The 24,487-nt window shown below is 36.6% G+C and overlaps 1 protein-coding gene across 2 annotated transcripts in view; it reads left to right on the forward strand.

The window, feature by feature from the left end:
- Positions 1 to 24,487, forward strand: part of ATP9B (ATPase phospholipid transporting 9B (putative)) — a 154,983-nt gene that overhangs the window by 110,599 nt on the left and 19,897 nt on the right. For both annotated transcript variants that reach the window (XM_048295684.1, XM_048295693.1), the window contains exons 13-15: positions 6,393 to 6,535; positions 14,863 to 14,975; positions 18,559 to 18,807. In XM_048295684.1, the coding sequence (XP_048151641.1) occupies positions 6,393 to 6,535; positions 14,863 to 14,975; positions 18,559 to 18,807 (505 nt within the window). The remainder of the gene's footprint in view (positions 1 to 6,392; positions 6,536 to 14,862; positions 14,976 to 18,558; positions 18,808 to 24,487) is intronic.

Consider the following 24,487-nt stretch of genomic DNA (forward strand, 5'->3'; position numbering starts at 1 on the left):
CTAATATCTAATCTAGAGCTCCCGTGGTGTGACTTGAAGCTGTTTCCTCTAGTCCTGTCACTTGTTTCTTGGGAGAAGAATCCACTCCCCACCTGGCTACACCCTCCTTTCAGGCTGTTCTAGAGAGTGGTAAGATCTCCCCTGAGCCTCCTTTTCTCCAGACTAAACACCCCCAGCTCCCTCAGCCACTCCTCATCGGACTTGTGCTCCAGACCCTTCCCCAGCTTTGTTGCCCTTCTCTGGACACGCTCCATCACCTCAATGTTGATCTTGTAGTGAGGGGCCCAGAACTGTACACAGTACTCACAGTGTGGCCACGCCAGTGCCAGGTACAGGGTTGATCACTGCCCTGGTCTTGCTGGCCACACTACTGCTGATACAGGCCAGGATACCACTGGCCTTCTTGGCCACCTGGGCACTGCTGGCTCATGTTCAACAGCAGCCAATCAGCACCCCCAGGGCCTTTTCTGCTGGGCCGCTTTCCAGCCACTCTGTCCCCAGCCTGTGGAGCTGCCTGGGGTGGTTGTTACCCAAGGGCAGGACCTGGCACTTTGCCTTGCCAACTCCCATACAATTGGCTTACCCCTCTGTAGGTCCTTCCTTCCCTCCAGTGGATCAACACTCCCACCCAACTTGGTGTCCTCCCCAAACTTACTCAGGGGGCACTCGATCCCCTTGTCCAGATCATTATTACAAATATTATAAAACAGGACTGGCTGCAATACTGAGAACAATCAGTCTAATGAAGAATTTTTTAAACTGATCTATTGCGGTAAAACTTCCTCCTTTCAAATCTTCCAACATTGCCTATTTGCTCCTAGTTTTTTTTCTGGTTTTAAACCAATGGTATTACAGCAAGTAATGCTGAATTTGTGTAGAATATAGGGGAAAAAAGCATGTTTTAAATATTATTTGTATTATACCTCTAATGTCAATATTGTCACCTTCGTATAAGAGGCCTAATGAAAGACAGCATCTGACCCGGTAAATGTGATAATAACAAAGAAACATTTTTAATAGGAAGCAGTTATTGCTGCTCTGACCTGCATATGCTACATCCCTTATGCAAAGGTACTTGTTTGACATGTGTTTTATTTGTATTTTTCATTCTTCTGTGTTTTAAGCCTGCAAGAAATTAATAGATTAATTTTTTCATTAATTATTCCCTAGATTTCCTCCTGGATTTTTAAGTGCTATCTGTGTTACAACATGCAGTTATCTGTATCTGGGTTGCATTTGGCCCTTGAAAAACTTCATGTGCCACAGTCGCTATAGCAATACAGGGTTGATATATGCCACAAATACTTAGTCATAATGTGTGGGGTTGAGTTCTCTTTTAAAGTCACATTTACTGCCAGGGTTTTATGCAAAGTGCTGTGTACACCTTCCTTAATTTTCTTTTATATGCTCACATAATAGACAAAATTTAGAAAAATTAGTGCAACAGAAGTAGTGAGACAAATTACGAAGCAAACAGGAGCACAGTTCTGAGGCTGTTCTTGGGAGTGTCAGACAGATAGCAGAAAAAACTAAATAAAAATATATATATAGTGGACAAAACACAAGGGAATATTATATTCCAGTTTCCTCATCAAATAAAATATAAGAGATGGGGAAATTAAAGGGATGACCTATAGGTTGATTTTTATCTGCTTAGATCTTTATATAATATTGTGCTTAAATGAAGTAACTTCTGTTTTGTTCAATTTTTATTTGTTTAATGCCAGTTAATACCAGTTACTGGGCTCCAAAAAATCACTTTCTGTGAAGATTAACTTTCCAGGCATGTTGAAGTTAAAATATTTTTGGTTATTTCTTGACCAGTAATTTTTAAATTATTCCTTTTTTTTTTCTAGAGTGTGAATAATGCACGTATCTGTGTATATTTTATGGCTGTTTCAAGAAAGTAGGGATGTGTTAAGAAGGTTGGGGATAGCCGTGGGGCATTTGGTACAGTTTTGGATAATAATGGGACCTAAATATCACCTTCAGTATCATTTTCACATAGAAGGAAGTCCTGAAAATAAAAAAAGACTGTATTTCTTTGTTTATTTTAAAAAGTAGATACCACTATGGGTACTCATACTGTATTTGGAGTTGTGGCAGGGTTTTTTTGTTACAAAACTCTTACATATACAGAACTGCTCAGGAAGTTAGAAAAAAACCTAGCATTAATTTTGATTCAAAATCATACTTGAATTTTATTTGGCATGATACCACTTTGTTCACAAAATTGTCCTTGCTAACTTCATTAGGTCTTGATTGCTTTTCACCAAGTCATGAATGGTAGAATGTTTCTGGAGTTTTTAAATGTATTTGTCAAATTTCCTCAGTGGAGGCCCTTGCTTATTGGCAAATTTGTCCTTTTGAAAAAAACCAAAATCAGACACCTTTAGAAGGGGACCTAATATCATTACAATTGATGAAAAAAATGAAATTTAGTAGTCCTGTAAATAGGAGTGTTTAATCTAAAATGCTGGTGGTGTTTTTGAGGGAATCAGTGCAGAACTATTTGGTTTTAAAAGCAGAGTGGATTCTGAAATGTGTTATTTCTTTGTTCTGAAGCTGAGTTGCAGAGAATGCCACCCTGGCTCTTGAAGGAAAAAATCCCCAGGTTGAATAAAAATTGCCTTAGGATTGCCTGCTCTAGGGTAACTAGTGCTGAGGTGGGGAGACAAGAAACAATTTATTACTGTGTTTGCTAAAGATGCTCATTCTCTGCAACAGCCTTCAAGTTGCTGTATTAACATACTGTGCCTAAATATTGCATGTTAATTGGTTTGCTAAAAATTAGTGTTACTAATGCAACAGTTGCTAATGTTACATTGGATGCTGTTTTGTGTGTTTTCATGAATAACTGATGTGTTTGAAGGTTGTTTAATTGGATTAAATTGAGAAGAATTTGCAAACTAGTGAATTTAAAATGTTTTGATTATATAATGCGGTTTCCTAAAGTCTGCGAAGAAATTATGAGAAATGATAGCTAATATTATCAGGCACTGAAAGTAGCTTTATTTTGAGTAGGGCTAGTGTCTCCTTGTTTTAATATGTAAAAATTCTTGGACTTTTCAGTCAAGTATTTTTATCCATTCCTGTGAAGCTCTGTTGGAGAGGTTTATAGTTTCAAAAGCAAACTCACTATTAATAGGCCATCATCATTTTTAGTATTGCATCAGTTACCATAATGTACTAAGCAATTGCTACAATGATTTCAAAGACAAAGATTTCCTCTAAGACAAAGCACCAAGTGAAGGAAGTCAGAGAAGGATACAGTGTACAAATTTTAGAATTAATAATAAAAAATTAATCTATAGCACTCATTTTTATTCCTGTTTAATTCTTTATTCATCTTAACAATTCAAGCATGTACCCAATATCTTTCTGTGTGCCAGAAGCTGTCTCGTATTGTCCTAGTCATTGGGGAGACATTATTTCTCTATAGACCAGCAGTGCCAGCATTCTATTAGGTTCATCAGCATAAAGGGGGTACATTCTGTTCCACTTAAAAGTGCATGCTGGAAAGCTAGAGTAATTCCTAAAATACCTTAATGCTTTGAAATATGGATTTCTCTTCCCTGCTCAGTAAGAGAAGTTGGAGTCTTGTTTTTGTTTTCTTTTTTCTTACCTTTAAATTGTATTCAAGTATATGATAGTTAAATGCATAGAGTGTTTAGAACATCAAAACCAGGTGATACACATGCTTATAAAAGGTGCAAGTGAAGATATGCACTGCACTTCATCTTTGAGAGACTTTTCTGATTTAATCTTACTGAAGCACAGTTTTTCCTATCTGAACAACTTTGTAGATCTCCATTGGCAGAGCAGCTATGTGAATGTCTGAGACTGCACTGCTTAAATAGAGTGTCCATCTCAGAATTCCTGTCTTGGTAGTCTAGGCACAAAAAAAACTATAGCCTAAATGCCTCTTTGAAGTAGGGTGGTGAGCAGCTTTCATCGTTCAGTTAATCCACTTGCTCCTGGCTAGAGCAAATGTCCATCTGTTTTTAAATAAAGTGTGCTCGTGTTTCTCTTGTCAAGCTGTACAGCATCCTTTGTCCATGACTGGTTAACTAGCAGATTCGCATCCCTAAGAGGAGTAAATCTTTTGCTGTTCCTTTGGTTTCAGTGTGAGGTGTGTTGCTTTGGGTTTCATATTTGCTCTGAAAGTTAACAGACAAGCTTAATAATACAGTTTGCACAGTACCGACTCTGGATTGAGTAAGATAGGGTAGAACTGTAGTTAACCACTGTAAGGCAAGTGTATTCCAGTATTTTTCTCACTATGCTGTAGCATTTTCAGTAAAAAGAATCTGTAGGGTCCTCCTGTTGTCTGTCCTTTTGTTACATGTATGTGCATGTCTGAAGACAGATGAAATTAGGGAAGATATGCAGGACTAATTGGGGCATATCACCAGAGAGAACAGCGATTTTCAGATGATGATGATTTTGGTGGGAAAATAACAGGTAATTAAATCATAAAATACCATCTTAAATGGTCAAGAATCTTGTATCTAAAAGGTATGTTTCTTTTTACGCTGCAACATGTGTTGTCTTCTGCTGTACAAATTCAGGAGGCAGGGGATGTAGAATAAACTTTTTTTCAGTGTGTGTTGAAATTTCAGATGCTCTCACAATCCCAGTTAAATGCATCTCTTCTTCATGGAATAGTGCAGATTGTGACTCACTGTTCCCTCCGCTGTTACCTCAGGTAATTCACAATCTGTTGCTGTGATTCCAAGATGACAGATGAAAACTCCTAGTAGCTGCTCATTTTGTTATGCTGTAAAGTCAAGATGATGTCAGGACTGTTACAAAAAGGTCTGAAGTGCGTTTGCAGTATTTTAACCTTGATAGGTACCTTTGAACAGTTTTAAGAGTTACATTACCATAAACCTGTTGCTTAACTTGGGGCTCTTGAGTTGGCAAATCAGCTACAAATAGTTCACAGAATCACAGAATATGCTGAATTGGAAGGGACTCACAAGGATCGAGTCCAACTTCTGGTCCTATGAAGGGCCATCCCCAAGAGTCACACCATGTGCCTGAGAGTGTTGTCCAAACACTCCTTGAACTCTGTCATGCTCAGTGCTGCGACAACTTCCTTGGGGAACCTGTTCCAGTACTCAACTGTCCTCTGGGCAAAAAACCTTTCTTCTAATATCCAACCTAACCCTCCCCTGACATAACTTCTGGCCATTCCCTCAGGTCCTGTCACTGGTCACCACAGAGAAGAGATCAGTATCTGCCCCTCCTCTTCTCCTCATGAGCAAGTTGTAGACTGCAATGAGGTTTCTCCTAAGTCTCCTCCAGGCTGAACACACCAAGTGACCTCAGTAGTTCATGTAGCTACTGTCCTACCCATTTTTTCAGTATTTCTGTTACAGCAGAGTCAAGAGAAATTAACACATGCCTATTTATTAGCCACTGCTCCTCTGACATGATAGCAGGAACATGGTGAATAGCTAAAGGAAAGTAGCATTTTAATGGTTTAGAACAAGGTGGATAGAGTTTTGTGTTGGAGCATTTTATTATGGGGAAGAGCAATGTGACTAAATGAGTGAAGACTTTTTTATTGTAACATAGGAATACAAGGTGCATCTTAGTTCTTATATGATGTGGGCATGGAAATATTAAAAAATGAATGTACAGAATGAACTGGAAAAACATACTTTTGATTTTGGACTTCTATGTATAATCAGTAAAACTTGCTGCAAATTGCATATTTTATAGCAGAGAGCTACCCAAAGATTACTTCATGCCAGCATGCTATCACATGAGGGTGCATTTTGCTGCTTCAGCACTTTTCTCTTTTTGCAATGGACCCTCTGTAGCAACATTTTGAGAAGGACAAAAATATTGTTGATTTGTTGGGAAAGAGAAGCTGACAAATATAGTTGGACTGTCCTAAAGAAAAAATGTTGTTGGTAGTTTTTAAAAAAACCCAAAAAACCAGTGACTTGAAAAGGTACAAAAATATCTGTAATTTCACTTCATAAAGAAAACATAGGTGATGTTTGGGTTTTTTTAGTAGATAAACACTGTGACTTGAATAGTGATCTGTTCTTGCTATACATTACCCATCTGTATAAGAGCAGTAATGTAATTATGTCGAGTCTTCATGAAGTGTTGCAATCTGTCTCATGCAGAATGCATGATACTGCATTTGTTTGTATTGCAATATCTTCTAAAAGTCTGGGATGAAGCCTGAATTTCTAATGTGATATGTACTCTACAAACATAAAAAAAGCATTGTTCCAAAGTTTTGGTGCACATAGGTTTAATATCTTTTTTTTTTCAGATATCCTAAAAAGAGCTTCTAGTTTTATTTTTATGGTTATAACTTTCACTTTGCCTAATATTCACACTGATTATGGTATAAATTTCCTTTGCAGTTTACGTGTGAACTTGGACATGGGTAAGGCAGCCTATGGGTGGATGATTATGAAAGATGACAATATTCCTGGAACAGTTGTTCGAACTAGCACCATACCAGAAGAGTTGGGACGATTAGTTTATTTACTAACGGATAAAACAGGTATATCAGGTTACCATTCTGAAATATGATAACTTTTATAAAATTTCTAAAGATAATTCTGTACTTGAATATGCTAATGTAAGAGTAGATTTAGACTACTGATTCTTGTTTCTCAATAAGATTTTACACAGGTTAAGGACTTTTACTTGGTAGGTCAGTACTTAGATGTTAAAGTCAGTATTTGGTAGTACTCTGATTTATTCCAGTGAGAACAGCTCTTCTGTAGTAAGACAACACTGTACAACATGAGTAAGAGTACCATGTGTCTTCCTCTGAAAAGACTCTGGAATAGCACACAGGATGCTGGTTTATTCTGCACTTCATTGCTACTGCAACATTGTATGATAATAAGTTAAGAATGGCCTTTGAGAGAGCAAGTCATTTCCAAAACAAGTCATGAGATCAGCCTCCAAAATGACATCTGCTGTCCCAGTGAAGTTAGTTGCTCTTTATGCTACCAAGACCAGTTCTGGAGCTGCTGAATGATTTCACCTTCATAACTGTAACCTGTTACTGTATCTCACCTGGTATACTGGAACTCCCAACCCTTACCAGGATAACAAGGTAAGTACTGAGAGTGTGAAGAAGTAATAGCTTGTGTTATGCTTTCTTATTTCTTTCTGAGACTGAGTAAATAATTTCTGGTAGATATACCGGGGTGGTTTTATAGAAGCTTAACTTCTGAACTGAAAAAGTTTTTCTTGAAAAGCTTGAAGAATTCTTTTAGTGGTTTTAAGTAAAATATAGTTCAAAATCATGAGAAGCTGCTGGGGAGGGCAGGGGTTGGCCTCTGTTATACTGTTCAGAAAGCATAATATACAATTTATATCTCCTTCTGTTTGAAATAGTTCTGTGTTCCCTCCCATGCTAACACTTCCATTACTGCATATTTGAAATGAAGCGTAAATATAATATATCGTCACATTTTCAAAACACACTTTCCTTTTTTCTTCTATAGGCACATCTGTTATCCTATATACATCGGAATGCTGTTCTTCTATTTTGTAAAAGAAAAGTATATTGCTAATTGTAGTGTGGTAGTGAATGATTCTTTTAACAAGTTTTATTTCAGTTACCTAATGATTTGTATGCTATTTGAAACTGCTTATTGATTTTAATTGCACCCTTCATCATGATAATTTATGTAACTTTGAGTGCTGTCACATTGAAGACTTGAAATACGTAATTTATAGCATATGTTTGGAAAAAGAAGTACTTTCAAAAATAATTCATTTTCAAAACAATGTAGTAGATTTCACTTACAAAGTGAACTCCAAAGTTAGTTACGAAGCAATACTTTCTAAGCAAAACCAATACACACTTTTTAAACTTTGCTGGTAGAGATTCCAGTTACCATACCAAACTGGAAACGCAGTTCAAGTGTTGAGGTATTCTACTTAGAGTTAAACTGCACTGACAATCTTAGGTGCTGCTAAATAAAATACTAACAGTTTGTTTGCACAACTCTACAATGCAGAAATTATATTCTGTCTCTGATGCTTACTACCCTGTTTGAGAGTTAGAGGATTGTTTGAAATACCAACCAAAAAAACCTGCCACTGTTCTACTTTTAGGAAGACAACCCTTATACTTAACCTAATAGAAGAGTGATTAAAACCAAAGTTTTTCTCCTTTAAAAAATCCACAAAAAATTTAGTGATACTGGATTTTTCAAAGCAGAACTGTGGTGTTACATTCATGAATCTTTGAAAGGATACATTTTATTGACTTGTATATACAAGGCGAAACAACCCTGTTATGCATCTAATTGGGGTTTTTTGTTTGGTTGGGTTTTTTTTCAACCTACATCATGCCTCTTGCAATCACAGTAGTTCTGTTTAAGAAGCAGCACAGAGTGCATACTTAAAAGGTGCTAAATAGACAAAAGACTTTTACCAGGAATTTGTTTTATAGCGTTTGGATGATAGTTGGTGTTCCCCCTCAAAGGCTTTTCAGAGGACTGAGGTCTGCTGAGCTGTGGTGGAAGGTCTGAATCTGTACAATAATGATGTAAAAATGAAAGTAAAGGCCATATTCTAGGGCAGTAGCTTCAAAGTGTTCTGGAAAGAAGCAGAGTCAGCAGTCTCACCCTAGGCATTTTTACCCGACTGTCAGCTGAGAGCTAATGTAAGTGAAAATAAGCCAGGAGTCCTGGAGACATCACCAGATTCACACCACTGACTGTGCCTTGCAGAGATGGGAAACACTGCTCTGTTTAATAATCTTAAGTGCCCCGCAAATTTTAAACTGTTCTTCATTCTGGACAAACACATTGACAATGTACTTTTTACCTAAGTATGTTGGTAGCTGCTTCCAGTTTCCTTTCCTGAATACATTTGTTCTCATTCTGCATTTTATGGTAAACGTGAAACATACTGTTAGGTAATGAACAAAGTCTGTACTCTTAATCCATTATTGACATTGCATGATTATACAGTTTATAAGAGCTAGTCTCAGCACTTTCTCATTTGAATTTTCATTTCTAGTCATAGAAACCAGTTGATTCTGTTCTGTCCACTTAAGGCCTGGCTGTCAGAGGATAAAGAGGGGAGTCAGTTTTGTAGCCATCTGCCCAAGTGGGTGCTACCAAAAAGCAGCACTAAAAGGCTGATTTAGTTAAATGTAAACAGGTGAAGTTTTTCTCAATACTGAAAAGGAAAGGGAATCCAGAGAACTGTCTGCAAAAATCTTATATTGTGGTCCAAGCTTCACTGGAAATGATTGAGAATTAGTTGTTGAGTCTAAGGAGCATTGCATTACTAACATAATTGCAAGGTAGTCCTTTGTATGATTGTAAATTGGGTTTGTGCTTCATCAATAAGCTTTTTGACAAGAAGCGTCCATCACAGTGGCTCTCTCATTTGCCACAGTATAATAGAAAATGAAGTATCCCAATAATTGCATTATAGTTTCCTTATTGTGGGACAAGAAAGCAATGTGGTATAATTAGGTTTGATTGGAGTGCATGTTTCCGGTAAGATCTGAAATTAATGATGTTGCTATAGTGACACATCTGCGGCCACCAGTGCGTGAAACATAAAGTAATTCATTCGACAAGAGAAGACATCTGTTAACTGCAAGGATGCAGAGCATATTGACACTGACCAGAAATACTAGACGTTATGTGATAAATGAACAAATGATGCTGAAACAGGAGGACAGATAATTTGTACTTAATCTGCTGGGAGAACTTTAATCTTCTCACTGGTTGCATTTGACAATGCCATTGTTTAAAGAACAATGCTGCAGAGAACTCATAAATTTTAAAACTTAACTCAGGGTGCAGCCTATTAAAGCAATACATTAATTCCTTTGTTAGGGAGTTTTTATCTTCATGTAGAACAAAGCCATTACTAAAAACACCAGTAAAACAACAGGTTTTTTAGGACTCACATTTTAATTATAGCAGCCATTACCCAAAATGCCATGTTGTTCGGACTTGAATCTCATATAAGTTTGACAGAAAGGCGTCATCCGTTATGATGGTGGGTAGCAGTTTTCATGAGCATGGTATCTCATCCTCTCCAGGGTACAAAAAACTCTAATGGTGAAAAAAACTAATGATACTTTGCAATATTTAATGAGAGTTCTTGTTGCTTAGGATGTGGGATAGAAAACCTTCTGCTATTCACAACTACTGGTGTGTTCAGCTAAAGCAAACATGTAGTCTTCCAAGTGTAGTTACTTACTAAGGCATGCACTTGTATTTGGGTTCTGTAATTAACTTTTTAGTGGGTGTTTGGACCAAATGAGGTATGTAACAGATAGCCACATTGAACAGATGAATAGAGCAATGGGATTCTTGAATTTTTTGGAAAAGCCATGTATTAGAGGTTGGTGTATATGGACCTTTTTGTTAAATGTGCCTAATGTAATGTACTATTAGAACAGTGAATTTCAGTAATTGTTTCTGAAAATTAATCTTTTTAGTTATACTTTGAGTCTTTACCTCTTCAATGTAAGCAACTAGAGAGAAAGAGTAATTAAAAAAACGTTGATGGAATAACATCTCCTTCCTTTACTTAGATGGATATATATTTATGCTCTGCCTCTGAGATTTTTAGTACCACTAGGTTTGCAGGGTGATTAGAGCAGACTAGATACAGAACATTTTGATGGAGAGATCCTACAGGGAGATTCCAACTAAGGAATCCTTACTTTTTGTGTCTTCTGTCGGACTCCCATCCACTGAAAATATCCATTGAGGATGGATGTTGCTCTTGCACTGCTGGATATACAGGTATTGTGCTTGTGGGAGACAGAAGGCACAGAGGAAATAGGTACTGAGTGTCATGGTTTAGGGGTGGTACTCCCTAATTCAGTGCCCCCCATTTACCTGTTACCTCTACTGTGACCTTCTGCCTCGAAAGATTAGGCATAGCTCAGCTCTCTTGGTTTTTGTCCTCATTCTTAATGGGTTGCACTGGGACTTACTTGGTTTGAGATTTTGTGGTGGTTATGTTTATGCAGTATTCATAAATGGAGCAGCTGAGTGAACAGACATACACTATGTATGCTTACCATGAGTTTTTTTCATTTTCTTCTTATATTATAGACCAGATAATATTTTTTCCAGGGTTCACAGAAAAAACTTGTATCTCCAGATTGTTGTCAACAGTCTAATTACTAGACTGATTAGGCCTGATCTCCCTAAAAGTTTCCATAGAAATGTTCAGATTTACACTGACTTTTTATCTGTTTAAGCAACTAGCTCAAACAAAGTACTCATATTATATGAAGAGTTACTCCTCCTCTTAATTTCTCACAAAGTTACTAATTTTTCTGCTGTACATATTTTCTTGCTTTTTCTTGTTTTGGACTTTTTAGATCGCTGGTATTGGTCCAAATTGCCAGCTAGTAATACAGGATCAGAATGATCTGCATCTGCTTCTCAAAAAACAACAAAAAAATCTCTGCTGCTCTGTTGTGAATCACATCTGTTGCCACCCAAGGAATGATGCCTTCAGGACTTTTTCCTTAGAAATTAATTTCCTCTTTGCCTGCTTTACTCTGTGTTTAATGATACAATTGTAGGAATGAAGGGGGAAAAAAAGCTCTTGGCTTCATTAAAGAACACACTAAATTTTTCTCCAGCAATTCTATGCTAACTTTTTTGTCAGGCTATTTTCCTTGTGTGGTACCTGCATTCCAGAGCAAAGTCCAAGAATGTATAATAGTAGTAGTAGATCATATGTTGACTAATGTAATTTCTGGAAGCTTTTCTAAAATAAGCTTTTAAAAATCTAATAACTCTTTATATTAGAAATGTCCTGAAAGTGTGGAATTGATAACTATGTCTTAAAAAAATATTGTTAAAAATAGAAAGTTCCTTCACTGTTCTATAGTACTTACCACCTTGAGCAGACTAAGAGAACTTAGTTTTGTGTTGTTTTTCTTGTTCAAAAAGTGGGCTATATTAGAAAATCTGCCTCTAGATATTGAAATCTTTGCATCTGGGGGCATAAAATACAAGATGTGTTTTTCTGTCATGGAGTATTAGTCTTCAGCTAAAACACTAAAATCTAAGACAGAACTGCTGCTAAAGTTATAACATGACTGATTGGCGCTATGTAATATATGGAACTAGTTGTTGGGAATATTTCTGTCCCATTTTGGCCTTTCATTCGTTAGAAGAACTTAGAAGTAAATTCTTAATTTGCACACGTGATGAAACTGTATTTCCATGTGGATGGCTGAAAAAGGTGTATTTTGCTAAGGTGGGTTTTTTTCAGTAGCTTTTGGGAGGCCTTTCATAACTTCAGCTACCCCTGTTTGTCTAACAACACATCAGGTTTATTATGGCTGTTCTTGAAAGTCTCCAGCAAACTGGAATTGTTGTTTCTTTTCTTTACTTTTGTTGTAGTTATTTGTCATGGGTATTTCCTATTAACATAGCTGATAAAAAGGACTGTGTAAGAGATGTATAAGATGCAGATTCTGAATGCGGATTTCCGGAATGTTTATTTCCATGTCTTTGTTGATTCTTTTTCCTCACCTGTTTCTCCTAAACCTTCTTCCCTGGCTCCTGTTGATTGCAAGATAGGAAAATCCGTACTTTTCTGTGCAGAAGCTTTTCTTCTCTGCTTGCTGAGAAAGAGGGGGTGGAACACACAAATTTTCCAGCTATCTACCTTTCCCTCACCAAGCATGATATGGAGTTGGACTGATTTAGTGCTGTCAGAAGAAATAATCTTTCCATATAATAATCATAGGGCTGATTTTGTTTCCTGCTCAGTTTTCCCAAGCAGCAATTACAGAACTAGTGGGAGGTGGGTTTGACAGTTGCCTGCTGTCTCACCCTTTGACTAGCATTTACTTTCACAACTCCTAGAGTGAGGCTTTTTAATTCAAAGGCTTGGCAAAGTCAAGGGCAGTGAGAAGGTATTAGCACGCCTGGAAAGTTAGGAAGGTGATAAAGACTGGCTTGGAAATTTCTTGCACTGAATATTTTTGCACAGTGTGTATGTTTTGGTTTTGCTTTCTTTTGGAAATGGAGATTTTAGTCTCTCATGTTTATTGGTGGAAATTTTCATGTTTCTCATGTGCAAACTGGAGATTGAATTTTTCTAGCCTCAAATCAAAGTAAAAAATGTAATGAAACTTAATAAAAGGTCTCAATAAAAGTACAGCTTCTAAAGGTAGAAAAATGGGTTTATGTGATGACTGTAAAATAAAATAATTTTGTTTTCCCATGTATAAAAATAACCAAAAATTTCCAATTTGCTAATTCTAGAGATCTGGAACTTTGTCTTCCTGGGCTGTTTTCCAGCCTTGGGAATGTTCAGCTTCTCATGTAAATTTTTAATAATATTATGCATATTTTGTAGAGAATTGATGCGTTTCACATAAACCTTATTTTAATTATTTTTTAAAATTCAAATAATATGACTATAGAAAGAAAAATCCTCAACAACATGTAAGGATAAGGAAATGGGAAGTGTCATTATTTAGTGGTAAAGGGGAAATTTGGAATGATCATCTTGTACTGATAAAACAGAAAGTCAGGGTTTGATAGTGCAGGGTGGTGGTCCAACAGTGGAGATGAAGTGTCGCTGTACAGCTATCACCAGGAAGTGGGAGTGGTAGACATCTCAAATGCAACTGTTAAAGACATGAGACTTTTACAGCCCTAATGAATCTTTGAAGATCTCTGATAGTTCTAGCCCTGGTAAGTGCATAAACTGGATGCTAACTGGCCAGACAGCGTTGTTTTGCAGATAATAGTTATAGCATATATCATGCTTTTAGCCTTTTCTCCTCATGTGGCTTACCATGTATTTTGGCATACTGGGATAAAGATGTGAAATAAATAATTTAGATAAATAAAATTAATATGAAATATTTTATTCCACAGTATTTGTTTCCAGTTAATTTTCTTATACTCCATTTTTAAAATATTGTAGAAGCTTCAAGAGTGTCTACTCTGGAACCATGTTCTGCTTATTTTTTTTTTGATCAGACATGCATTTTAATGACATAATACTGTATGGTTAAATATAGGAATAGCTTTATGCTATTTTTATACTTTCTCTGCCTGAGTAGCCATAGGAAAAAAATTTTAGGAAGGGCCATTATCAAAATAATCTTTTGTGAGCTGACCATGGAAAGCTAGGCAGTAGTGACTCCTTTCTGCCTCACATACCCCATCAGGCAAGGCTGAAGCCCCCACCGTTCAATTAGAGGTTTTCCAAACCAGAGGACGTGACTAGTTGGCAGAGGTGGATGCAGTGTCAGTCTGACTGACACCCTGTCGTTTCTTAAAAATGTGAAGTGAGCACACAAAACACTGATTTTGTTCATTCTGCCTAATTCCGCTTGGAGGCGGTATCTGTCAAATTTGGAAGTAATGTTAGGTCTTAATGACTTCATCTAGACAACACGAAGTGTGCCCAATTGCCCAAATGTCTGCTTTGGTAAATGAAGTGTGGGCAATTTGTATAAATTTTTGGGGTTGTGGGGGGTTTTTTCTTTAGATTTTCTGATACATGATGCAAACTCTTGCACTGGCTTTTGAGAGTAAGTTCCGTCCACATACTGCAAATTCAATTTTTTGTATATAAAGAAAAGGCTTTGTCTCTTCAAGTTTGCATATATAGTTATTGGCAAAATCAGCTTGCAGGTGGAACTAGTGATTTCTTCCAGAATTACTAACCCTGATCTTTCTCCACAAACCTTCCTTTAATTAACTAAATTGATGCTAACTCGTGATTCATTCCTTCTTTCCAAAGGAAAGATTTTTTGGGGGGATGGGGGAAGGGGAAGGAGGTGTTTGTGGCCATCTCACAGTATTTTTCACTGCTTTGTGATATACTTCTCCTTTATTACAGGAACACTTACACAGAATGAGATGATATTTAAGCGCCTCCACCTAGGTACTGTGTCCTATGGAACAGACACAATGGATGAAATACAGAGTCATATTATAAACTCTTATTCACAGGTATTTCATAAATCATTTACATTTAGTATCGGAGGGGAGTTTAACAGCATTGAAGCATTGTTGTTAATGATGATGTCTAGAATTTGAGATGCTATGGAAGTTGTCATGTGTAGGTATCTCTTAAAAAATATGATGGAAGGGAAAAATGTGAGACAGTACATAGTTCTCTCCTGATTCCAAAGTTCCTCATAATACCCGCTTAAAGGGATTTACTTTTCTGTTCTCCACTAGCAGAAATCTCTATTAACCTGTCTGTGCAGTGCAGTCTTTCTCCTGCCAAATCATCTAAGAGTAAGCTATTCATTACTGAGACTACAAATTACAAGGAAGTGTCCAGAACAACATGAACAGTAATTATATCTTTGAAGATACTCATCAAGAATAGACATCGAAAAGCCACATTAATTGGCATAACCAAATGGTATAACAGTAGTTGTCAAAATAAAACTTACACAGGTATTTTTAGAATTTGTTTTTTTAAAAAATTAAGATGATTTCAAACAGCATAAAACTGGCAGAGGGAAAGTGTGAGAAAATGGAAAACTTCATATTGCTTGAGAACGAAGTGTTCCTGTGATGTGTAAGAGTGCGTGGTCTGGAAAGTGTGCAAGGGGATTGTGACTCCCTGTCTCTGTGTGGGTCAGTTGTGGGATGAATGAGGGAGGAAGGTGGAATTCTGCAAGCATTACTTGCATTTCCCATGTATGTAAACTCTTTGGGTGCTTGCTGCAAACAAACTTCCTAAACACCTGATTCTACTCTGAGATTAGGATCAACTTTGTGCTTCATTTTTTATTTCTATTTTTTGAACCAAAAATTAGGAAAATTGACAGAGGAGGAAACAAATGAAAGGTTAACTAGTATTTCCATGTTGTTTGCAGATAATAAAAATTATATAAAAATGCTTTTCCATAGTTAACTTGAATACACAAAATGACTGCCTGACCCAGTTGTTTGTAGACTGACCTCCTTGTCTGTGTCCTCATTTTCTCTTGTAAGAGGACTGTAGGATCAAAAATTGATTGGAATATCTAGCTGTGCTGTGTTGTGAACTATGGCTCCCTTCTTATTTGCTTAAAATAAAAATAAAAATTTAATTTAACACCACACTGGACCCAGTTAATACTTTGTAGCTTTTGGGAGGAGAGACAGGAGGGAAAAGAGTGATGAAATGTGTAAGTTTTAAGTTTGCAACTTAAATTCTTAATTATTTCCTATCTATACAATTCAACAAATCCCCTTCTTGAATTCTTTTCCTTGGACAAATCTATTTCAGCTTAAATTTTAGTAGGTATTGTCATGAATAGTAAGTGAGATGCAATAATCATGCCTTGGAAATGAGATACAGAGCTCTTTCACCTAAAGATCAGCAGTCTGAATTTGGTTCAGGATGTGTTACTGAAATTAACTCCTACTGACTAAGGGTATAAAAATCACCCAAACCTGGTTTTCTTATAATGTGTCATTTGAGTATTCACAGTAACAACTGTAGCATTAAATAATACTAACTGACAGTCTTGAGCTGGCACACCTTGGTCTGAGTTTGACAGCTAAGCACCAGTCTTCTAGGGGAGGTATGCTCACAAATACTGTTTTTATATTTTGCAGTTAAATATGCTATCTGAAAGAATTGCACAATTCCTGGAATTCTTACTACTTACAGCTTTTACTAATTTACTGTAAAATTTAATGAGTGGTAACCATGGTTACAAGTTTTTAGTAACTGTAACATACTTAAAATAAGAAATGTGAGGGAACCTTTTCTTCTCAGTTGCGGGGAAAAGATTACCAAAACGTAGGTCTGCTATTAGTAGATGATGAAAAGAACCTTCTTGGAACGTCCTTTTTGTCAGCTTTATATAGCACTACTTTATGTTTAAATAATGCTTTAATTATGCTTGTGTTAGTAGCAACTCGTTAAAACAGAACAATGATGGAATCTCAGTAACAAACCAAACAACTACTAAACAATTGTTTCAATCTGAAAAAGTATAGTGAGGTTTTTTTATTTAATCTATGATAATAGAAGATGCTGGTTAGCTAGGCAGTGGTTCTTGTGTGACATTGATTTTATCCCTTGTTTGTGTTCTGTTTTATTATTACAGTGGACCTACTAGACTATTGTCATCTTAATGTAACACACAAATCTATTATAACCTGATTATATTTCCCCACTGGAAGCATTTTGTGATAGAGGGCATAATCTTTAATGGAATTTGTGTGAAATTAAATTATACAAGCATCAATAAACATAACATAATTCAGAAGGAGTAAATCAGCTTAATTTATTTGTGACTGTAATGGCATCAACGTTAGCAGAATGCAAATGCAGAGGTTTAAAGCAGTAGCTGAAAAGCAGTGCCAGATGAGCAGAAAGTTAAACCCTTTATTAGACAACACTGTAATTTGATGGGCAGAGTGTTCACGGTTCAGCAGATTGCAGTCGGGAGGAAAAAAGCGTGGATTCGGAAAAGGTTTTCTGGGTTACATTGGAATGAACAGAAGAGCCTGTGGTGGTACTGCTGATATATTTAATGTGCTGACTTTAAAAAATCCAACGAAAACCAATAACCACCTCCCCCCAACCCCAACTTATTTTGCCTAATTATAAACGCATAGCACTTTTCAGAGGAAGATTAGTTCTGTCATGTGCCTGAGCATTTCTGAAGGATAACTTAAAACAGTGCTAGCTTAATGGTCATGCAACAGTAATGTGATCTTCAAATATGTGTCAAACTGTTATTTTGCATGATTATTTTATTAGATTATTGCAAATTACAAGACAAAAACGTTTCAGCCTGCAGCAAAAATATAAAACTGTCTTAGTTTACAAATAATACAGAAATTGTGTAAGTTATAAACTAAATCAGCAATATTTCTATTTTAATGACTCCTAATGTTTATACTTTAAAATGATCCTGCTTTTGTTCTTCTGTTCTCTTCTGATCTCTTCTTCTGATCTCTTCTGATTACCACAAATGTGGTGATCTTTTAATATATAGAGATTTAGGTGAAGATCTAAAAGAAAAGGGTTTCTTTCCAGTTTGATGGCACAGCTGAAGAAGGACAATAAAACAGCACCCTTGAAATTTTGTCTCAATGTTTCTGAACTCATCCAGTTGGTGGCTGGTTTAAATACTTCTTTTTTAAAAAGAAAAAATAATTCATAGAATGAAAAGACATGAAAGGACTATTGTGATGGGTCACTGAAAAATGTAAAATCTGAAGTGAGGTAGCAGGGGCTTCTGCAGAATCCAGTCAGTCTATTCAGCCCTTTTCCAGCATACTTGTTTTCATTTCACATTTTTCAATTGTCTTCAGGCTCTGTTATTGAAATTTGACTACAAATGCAGGGGGATGAGCCCATAGTTATGTGTCATTTATTTAAAAAAGTAGATGAGGCTTTTTAAGAATCACAAGCTGAATGAGTTAACAGTACATTATATAAAAATAAATAAATGGTTACTAGCTTATCACTTACCAACCTTTGTAAAGGGAACAGTCAGATATAGATATATAAGTATTCATGTTTTGTTTCCATTTCTGAACTTTGGTTTACTATTCATTGTGTTGGGTCTTAAAGGTCCACTCTCAGAACAGTGGAAACAGTACGAGCTCAACGCCATCCAGGAAGCCTCAATCATCTGCCCCCAAAGTTCGAAAGAGCGTCAGCAGTCGGATACACGAAGCAGTGAAGGCCATTGCACTCTGCCACAATGTGACCCCAGTATATGAATCCCGGGCTGGTGTGTCTGGAGAGACAGAGTATGCAGAGGTGGATCAGGACTTCAGCGATGAAAATCGAACTTACCAGGCTTCCAGCCCTGATGAGGTTGGTATGCAAGGCTGAAAATATTTATATGTCCTAAAGAACAGTGTAAACTAAGTTAAAAAGAGAAGAGCTGTGAAAGAAAAAGGTTTTGGGCAGGGGGTTCTTTAAAATTAAGAGTAATCTGTTTTTATTTTTTCTATATCTTGGGAAAGATATAGTGTTTCTTTGTTGCATAAAAGCATTTTCAGTTATTTGACTAAAAGATCTGTGAAGTCAGTGCTTTGGGGTCAATACTGTGTTGAGGATTGCAATTAAAGGTTTATTATTAGGGTTATTCTCAAAACATTAATCTATGTGTGAATATATGCTATTAAAGGGAATATGAAACTGTTCTGAGGGATGGACAACCTGATACATTAGCTAGAGATGCTACCAGGTACTGGAATGTATAGATTCTTAACAGGAAAAAACAAACAATCTAACAAAACGCCCAGAAACTAACAAACAAAAAAAAAACCATCAAACCTCAAATGCTTCTGTAGAAAAGTTTCTGAGCTTCAAACTCTAGGCAGCTTCATATCTTCAAGGTTCTTTCAAAATTGCATCAAGTGTAGAACAAATTTAAAGCACCATTTCAATAAAAACATGCCTTTGACTTCTGTTGAAATCCAAATTTTAAACAAATCCCACTGTTTTCATTGGTTTTGAGTTACTGTTCTGAATAATCCTATTTTGGGCCCTAAATTGATTGCCTAAAATTCAGTCTAAAAAGATACTAGAAGAGAGAGGCAAAGCTCATGTTTCAAGATACTGCAAAGAGTCCACTTTATAAAAATGTGTGTAGTTGATAAAATGAAATAGAGAAATACACTGTTTTGAGGTTGGTTTGCATCTGAAAGTGAGCAGGTTGAGGAGCATCTTTGTTTTAAAGAACTTCTAGCATTTTCTGAAGGTACTGTTGTTGTTGCAACCCCAGTAGCTTAGTCATAAATAAAATAAGGTTGCTGTAAGATGTGAAGAAGGGAGTATGTACCTGAAAGCCTGAATATTTTTCTATCTGTGCAAGCTGATCCCATACAAGACAATATTTCTTTCACAAACTTCATCCTGCCACAGCATAGTGTATTATTCATGGTATACATTTGGTTTTCATGTCTAATATGTCACCATATGTAATGCTAACAAAACTTGAGCAGTTCAAACTGCAGGCTGTAAATGCTAAAAGTAACAGGTCTATAACAACTGTTTTTAGGAATGCAAGAAATAAAATGAAATCTGTCTTCATGTAGTACCAAACTGGCAGACATTACATGCATTTCAGATGCCATAAACAATTCATAGTGTCAAAGGATTGTAGAATATAAAGAAGTGGCTGGTTCTTGATGGCTGAAAAATGGCTGTCAGAACGGTTTTAAAAATAAAACTCTGTGCAGGACTTGAGATGCTGATCTTAGTCTAAAATCAATAATCCATAATACTGTATGTGGTGTTGAATAGTGTGAGCTGATCCCCATTATGAGTTGAGAATCCTGGAAGTGCATTGTTTATGTTATGTAGTTGTATAATTTGACTTGTATAATGCACACGTGTACAAATTTTCATCTGCACATGCATTCATATTTACAAAATATTTCAGTTTAATGAGCCTGTGAGGTACTACTGAGTGTAATGAATGACTGCATGAGCAAGGATCTGCCTATGAAGATATGATGACAACTATAAATTAAGTAAACATTCTGCTTTAATTGCCAAAGATATTACTAAATCAGGTGAAGATATGTGCAGTTGAGAGAGACTATGTGAGTTTTTTCTCCTGCTCGCTCGTCTCTCCCTGTGGGCTTTTGCATATTTGTTCAGTTGTTTGAAAGCTGAAAATGCTACCATGAAGAGCAATTCTCCTCCCATATTTCCTAAAGGAAATAGCTGTAAGACTCGAGAATTATACAAGTGGTGCCCTGGGAAGACAGTAGGGAATTTGACCTTGGAAAGACAAAAGGAAGGAAAGAGAAGTTGATAAAGTGCTAATATAAGAGATCTGGGACTCAGGGTGGAAAACGAGGTGGAAGAAGATATCAACAACAAAGAAACTGTTCATGCTGCAAGGGAGAGAATGCACAGATATCCTTTTAATAATGTTTTTTTTATCATTTCAACTCATATATTAAAACTATATGGCAGTGAAATGAAGTGTTTACATTCTAAAGCAGCCTTAGATTTCCTTTTTTTTCTCAAAGATAATGCTTGAAACACTAGTAAAATTATCATATTGAACAAATATGCTGTAATATAATGAGAAATTGATGTTAAAATGAAGTCTTTTAAAAAGATGAAGCCACAAAAAGCATGTAAACAGCATAAAAATTGCAGCATGACAGAAAAAAAGCCTAGGAGTTGAAAGACTAGCAGGTCTTTATCATAATTTTTTAAAGACTTCTATTGATGCAATGTTTGCAAATCACTGGAGCCTAAGGAAAATAATGTAAATGGTTCATTATTTAGCTTATTGAACTTTCCTGCAGTTAGGTTGACGGATGATGCCAATGTTTCCCAATCACCAAAGTACCATTTTAAAAGCATTTTTTATTGAATAAAGTGCTTTGAATATTGCACCCTGGAGCTTTATTTAGGAAAATGGTTCAATTGATGTTTTCTGTTTAACCTCAGCACTGACCTATCACAACATATTTGGTTAATAAGCAACATTATCATTTAATAGACTTAACTGGTTTTATGCATTGTACTTTCTCAACATTGCAACTCTGTTCTCTTAGATTTTGTTTATGGATCTGGCTTGATTGCAGTCTTTTGTAACAAGATGTTATTTGCACAGTTGTCTGTTGCATTATATAATATTGTGTGATCGCACCATAGGATGTAAAGAGCAGAGAACACTATGTAAGTATAAACTATTCTTCCATGTAGGAAGGTATAATAAACAGCTTAGCAATATGCTCACTACACTACACACTTAATGAATTGACTTGAGGAACTCTTTTGAAATTCCTCATGTCTGTGTGTATGTGTGTGCATCTATATACAGATATAATGTAACCATAACAAAGTATGCACATTTAGAAGTAGGAACATTCATCATAAAAGATGTATTTATCTATTGTTGGAGTAACCTGAGATAAGTAACTGTTTTTGTATTCATAATGCAAACCCTACTTATGCCAGGCTCTTTGTTTCTTATGATAAGTGATCAATATTTCATTTTCTCTGAAAGAGTGGAAAGTTTCAAGTGTCTGTCACTTGTCCTCTACAGCTGTAGCATAGCAAACAATGAACATTCACTGAGAACCCATAGGAAAAAAATAAAAAACCAAAAAAAACCAGCTTTGACTTGGCCATCATAGGTGTGGGTTCAGCCCATTTGTAGAACGCCAGCTACCTTAATGTAATGAACAATCATAAAAGGATATAAGCTAAGTAGGGAAAGTGATAGAGTTCAAAGGTCAGAGACCCAAGCAATTCAGGGCATGCTATGAACAGGAGCCTTTGAAGACCTTTGCTCCCCTTGGTCAGAAAAGGTTGATCAGTCATGATTTTTAATGACTGCTTACTCTCATAAACCCGCCATTTATTGGTTATGCTTTGTCCTGTGCTGTTATAGTCTCAAGCATTTCTAATTCCAGGATCTTGAATATTTAAATACTACCTTAAAGTGTGGTCAGTTATTTAATTCCAACGTTTCTGTCCAAAGACAACAGAGTTGCTAAAATTAATTACAAGGATACAAAGCCAATCATTTAAAAACAGACAGGGAAATTATATGCCCTTAGTGAAGCAGCTTTTGTGTTTACAAAAGTGAAGCTGTAATGTATGAGACATGTTGTATTGTTTAATTCATTTTACTGTGTGTGCTTATTGAAGCAAGACTAATTGTGTTGTTTTGTCAATGTATTGTGAAAAGCAAATCACTCAGTAGCATAAAACCATCACTTGCATGACCTTCGAGACCCACAAAGAATAACTACTCCATAGCTTGTCTTGAATATTGATTGGTAGTTTTTTCACATGATCAAGCTGTATTTTTAAGTTAATAATTTTATTTTAATTATGAAGGGTTTTTTATGAAAAGTGATGGACTGCAAATGTTAGTTATAAAATCATTGTTTATAAATATAAACAAACCAGCACTGATTGGAGACACATATGAGTTGTTGAACAATCCTGCTGGAAGCTGTTGGGAACACTCAGGCAATGGGGAAAGGAAATCTCACTGCTTCTTTTCTGTTTGCAAAGCAATAGCCTTAACTTAAAAATACCACACTTAAAATGCCTGTATACCTTATACAACAGTCTGATTTTGAAAGCAGATCCTATTGTCTGAAGTGAAGATGCTCTTAAATAGAAAGAAGTCTAGGTGGATTACATGAGAATTCTTCTAAGCAGCAAAACTAGCTTACAAAATTTCCTTCTCTAGTCTTTCTTTCTTACCCTACAAATTGCTCCCTCATATATGCCAAAACCATTGAAGACTTTATTTATACAGGTTCTTTTTTGGTTAAAATGGTCAGATTCACAGCATGGCTCCAGGAAAGCTGTGAGCACAACTGTGGTGGAACTCCCCAACTGCCCTATGAGGTGAAGAACTGCCAGCTGCAACCATGAGGCAGTGGATCTTTTTCTTAAACTAATGTTAGCTCAAAAGAGAATATTGTACATGGAAAGTGACAATTATTTGGTCATAAACTGTTTTGAGCAACAAGTACTGTAAATATTGAGCAGTTCAGTATTTCTGCTAGGGAGCAGAAACGATAGTCTGGCCCATAAGGAAAGGAAAGCAGGAGCTGGGCATGATAGCCAGGCTGCTAGAGGCTATGGCCTTAGCAATGAGGTGTACAGCCCCACGATATCCAAGTATGATGAAAAGAGTATGTCCCATGATGGAAGCTGCAGTCAAGAGTATGTATTATTGTACAGGTCAACCCTAACCCAGTGCATAAGCTGTTTGATTTGATTTGGTTCCATAAATGAACATTTCTAAACAAATGGGATGATTATGTCCCCAAAACATGGACATGTGGCCATGGTCTGTAACAATGGTGCTTTTGAAGTTTCGCCTCTTCATGTCCCTCTGGAAATGCACTCTTCCGCAGGCAACTCAGTAGGAAACACCCTCCTACTTAGAGAAGTTGCTTCCACCTCCTGAGCTGGTACTGCTCTAGGTGATGTCGTGGGGTGCACAGTTACTGCTTGATTTGGGAGAGTTTCCTTATGAAATCTCTGAATTTGACTTTGAATGGAAATCTGTGCCCTGGTAATTGAAGTATTTGATATTTGGGGCTGTGAACTATAGAAGCTCAGAGGGTTGGGTGGCTTCTAGTGGGGAAACACTGCTGACAGAAGCAACCAGAGTTCAAGAGTGGGCATGTGGTAAATAGAAACATCTGAAAGATTTGGGGTAAGGACACTAAATGAGGTATTTCTCACTAGCTCGCATCAGATCTGTTGCATTTCTGTTTCACAATGCAATTATTTGCTGCTTTCTCTCCTAATTTGGAAGTTGCTTCTTTGACATTGTCACGTGAGAGGTGAATGGCCATCTTTACCCTTTGGGTTGCTACTGAGGAGGAAGACAATTAGCAAGTTAGCAACCACAGATCTCTCTTAGCCTCCACGTGCATTACCTGCCCTAGGAACACTACACAGTTAGTTGGTTCACTGCATACCTGTGTCTCAGTAATGGGAAGACCCTTTACCCACCAATGTGCTTATGTCTCCCAGGCAGCCAGTT

The sequence above is a fragment of the Corvus hawaiiensis genome, chromosome 1 (genome assembly GCF_020740725.1).
Source record: "Corvus hawaiiensis isolate bCorHaw1 chromosome 1, bCorHaw1.pri.cur, whole genome shotgun sequence".
NCBI classification, from domain to species: domain Eukaryota; kingdom Metazoa; phylum Chordata; class Aves; order Passeriformes; family Corvidae; genus Corvus; species Corvus hawaiiensis.